At 45.5% G+C, this 3,087-nt stretch overlaps 1 protein-coding gene across 1 annotated transcript in view; it reads left to right on the top strand.

Moving 5' to 3' along the window:
* RPL36 (ribosomal protein L36) overlaps positions 1-2,871 on the top strand; it is an 11,854-nt gene extending 8,983 nt beyond the window's left edge. Inside the window, exons 4-5 of the mRNA XM_025193062.1 lie at positions 2,017-2,152; positions 2,735-2,871. Coding sequence (XP_025048847.1) covers positions 2,017-2,152; positions 2,735-2,824 — 226 coding nt within the window. The 3' untranslated portion in view covers positions 2,825-2,871. The remainder of the gene's footprint in view (positions 1-2,016; positions 2,153-2,734) is intronic.
* Positions 2,872-3,087: the final 216 nt, after the last annotated feature.

Raw genomic sequence — 3,087 nt, 5'->3', positions numbered from 1 at the left:
GCGGCGGGGGGGGGGGGCCGGGTCCCGGTACAACTCTGGCCGAGCCGAGCGCGCTGATGGGGTGGGAGGAGGCGGCGGCGGCGGCCCGCACTGCTCAGCAGAGGGCAGCGCGCCAGCCTGGATAAGTCGCTCCCCTTTCTTGCAAAGACCGGGGGTCGGGGCAGGTGGGGAGGACTTGGGTTCGTGCCTGGGTTTTCCCCGCTGTTCTCCGAGGGGGGCACGTTAGAGGGGTGGTCGCTGACCCTGTTATCAGTTAGCAAAATAATTGAAATAGCAGTACAGTGATGAGGGAGAGCAAAAGCCTGGTGTGAAGGGTGAAACCATTGGCAGCGCATGTTGAAGCTGCTGCAGAAGTGAGGAGTCCTCGCAGAAGAGGCCCAGGGTGCTGGTACAATTGCTGCTTGCTATTAAAATCCCCAGAGTGCGAACGAGAAAAGGTGTAGGTGTTTGTACTGGCATAAGGAACCCGAACATGCAGAATTTGAGCCTTGGAGCTAGAACGCAGAACAGGTTGTTGTTCCTGATCCACTTGGTTAACAGGATCCCTACAACCACCAAGTTACCAGTAACTTCACTGAACCTGCTATGAGGTATTGCATATTGGCATGCTCAGAATATTTTCTGATTAATTTTAAGGGGCTGGATTGCAAACTGACCCACTTGAAGTAAGGCTGGACCCTTGGGTTAGCTGCACCCTTGCGCATCCACCTGTAATAGTCTCTCAGTGCTGCATGCTGAATTGTAGAAATAAGGGACATCCTAGTAGATGGTGAAAGCAACTGATCTTTGGGACAGTTGGAAAACCAGAGAAGCCTAACTTCTATGTTGCCCATTTGTTACTGCCAAGTAGCATTGTGACATCAGCAGTTACTTAGCTAGTTGAAAAAAGTGCAAAACAAACTGCAGGCAGTCGAAGTTTACCAAGTGTTGTGGGGGAAAGGGAAGCTCAGAACTGGAAGAACAAATGTTGTTTGAGATCAGGGTTTAATTAGGTTCTTCTACGTTATACCTGGCTCAGGCACTCTTGAACTGTGTCCACTTGAATGCAGCAAGCAGATTCTTGCACCTGCAACATGAAACAGCGAATTGTAACTGGCTGAATTGCTCTGAGCTCAGCTCCTGCCACAGTTGCTCCTCAGCGCTCGTCTACACACAGCATGCATGAGGCCCAAACCAGTGCCACAGTTGAAGGTTACTGAAAAACCTGTTTTCTTTCCCTTCCTCTCAAAAGCTCCTGACACTTCTGAGGTTTACCCTCCAAAAGCTGCCATGCAGACATGTGCTATAGTGAATGAAGTTGGCTTTAGGTTTGGGTGCAGCATAGTATCTCGTATATGGCATCCTTAATGAACTGATGCTTCACTTTGTGGGAATCTGTCTTCTCTTGGGACAGACGAATGCCACAGTATCAGTGGCATCTTTCTCAAACCTTGCTTCTGTTTCTGCCTCTGGATTCTGTCTCTAGAGTGTGTCAGAGGTATCTGGAACGTCATCTTGCTGCTGCATAACATCTAATATGAGAGGAGGTCTGTTTGAAAACTAGGGTATTATTTTTGGAATTCACAGGTTGATACAATGTAACACATGGAGAGAGGACTAACCAGCATGGCTGTGCTCCTGGAGACAGTTGCAGATACAAGATGTGGTCACCGACAGTTGTTGACTAGATAGTGTTTGTGTATTTGTCTCATTTGGCAACAGAGCAGAGTGTCAGTAATAGAAATACTAGTAAATCTGTTGTGCTATACTATATCTGGCTAAAGAGCTTGGTAACAGTCAAATTTTAAATCCTCATTTCAAAACAAGTACTTAGGGTGTGGAGTTAGCAGCTAGTCTTAAATTATTCCTACTATTGTCACTCTTATTTTATAATTGAATTATAGTTGTCTGTAATACAAAGTCTAAATCCTAGGTCTCATTAAATGACTTGTTTCAGTAGCCTATTACATTTAGGTTATTCCAAACCATTTATATATGTGTGTATGTTCTTTTCCTCCTTTCTCCCCCCTACCTTCAGCGCTTGACCAAACACACTAAGTTTGTACGAGACATGATCAGGGAAGTCTGTGGCTTTGCTCCCTATGAGAGGCGTGCTATGGAATTGCTGAAAGTGTCCAAAGACAAACGTGCTCTGAAGTTCATAAAGAAAAGGGTAAGTGACTATAACACATTACTCCAGGGTATGAAAGAACCTTTGTTGATTCCTCTTGCCCCATTACTCCAGGCAGAGGATGTCACACTGCAAGAGATGTGGTCTTGCCCTTGCTCATCACTTTAAGCAGTCACTAGCCTAGCTTGGGGGAAGAGAGAGGCAGCTATGGTATATAGCAGCTGCTGTAGTTTTGGAAGTGATGGTCTAAAATCTGTTCCTCCATATTGCAAAGCTAGTGCAGGGAAGAGGAAAGTGGATCTGGTGTGGCTTGATCCAGTTATTCAGGGCATTTGGAACAGTGTGAAACCTAAAACTATCCTGAAAAGCTGAGTAAGAGACTTCTGCCTCTTCCTAAAGGTCCTACATTCAGGGGCAGTGGAGATTTGATTGAAGGGAAGAGTACCTAGGCTGGGCTTATTATCAAACTGAGATATAGTCCTTATTCAAGCCTAAGTGTGTTGTGTACACTGCAGCCCAGGCTTTCTGTTGCTGACAGAATAAGTCAAGGAAAAGGTGTGGACCTACTTGTGTTTCCTCTGTCATGGGATAATTGCTTACTGTATTGCTTTCTTCTTTATGTAGGTTGGCACTCACATTCGGGCCAAGCGAAAGAGGGAAGAGCTTAGCAATGTCCTGGCAGCCATGAGGAAGGCCGCTGCCAAGAAGGATTGAGCTGTACAAATTTGTGTAATTCAGTAAAGTTTGTTCAAAAAACTCCAGCAGCATGGTGGTTTACTAGCAACTCCCAACTAGAGAAAGCATTTTCTTTAGTTACTGGGGATATTTTTCAAGCTGTACAAGATATTGAAAGACCTTCCAGAGTCACAAGGCATACTTTTGGTGCTTTGATAGAACATGGAATTGAGGTGTGGGGTACTAAAAACATTGCATTTGTGAACAGGGACACAGCTCATTTTGCTGAACCTAAACTTAAA

The sequence above is a fragment of the Alligator sinensis genome, unplaced genomic scaffold (assembly GCF_000455745.1).
Source record: "Alligator sinensis unplaced genomic scaffold, ASM45574v1 scaffold189_1, whole genome shotgun sequence".
In the NCBI taxonomy this organism is placed as follows: domain Eukaryota; kingdom Metazoa; phylum Chordata; order Crocodylia; family Alligatoridae; genus Alligator; species Alligator sinensis.
This window is presented reverse-complemented; position numbering and strand designations above follow the sequence as displayed.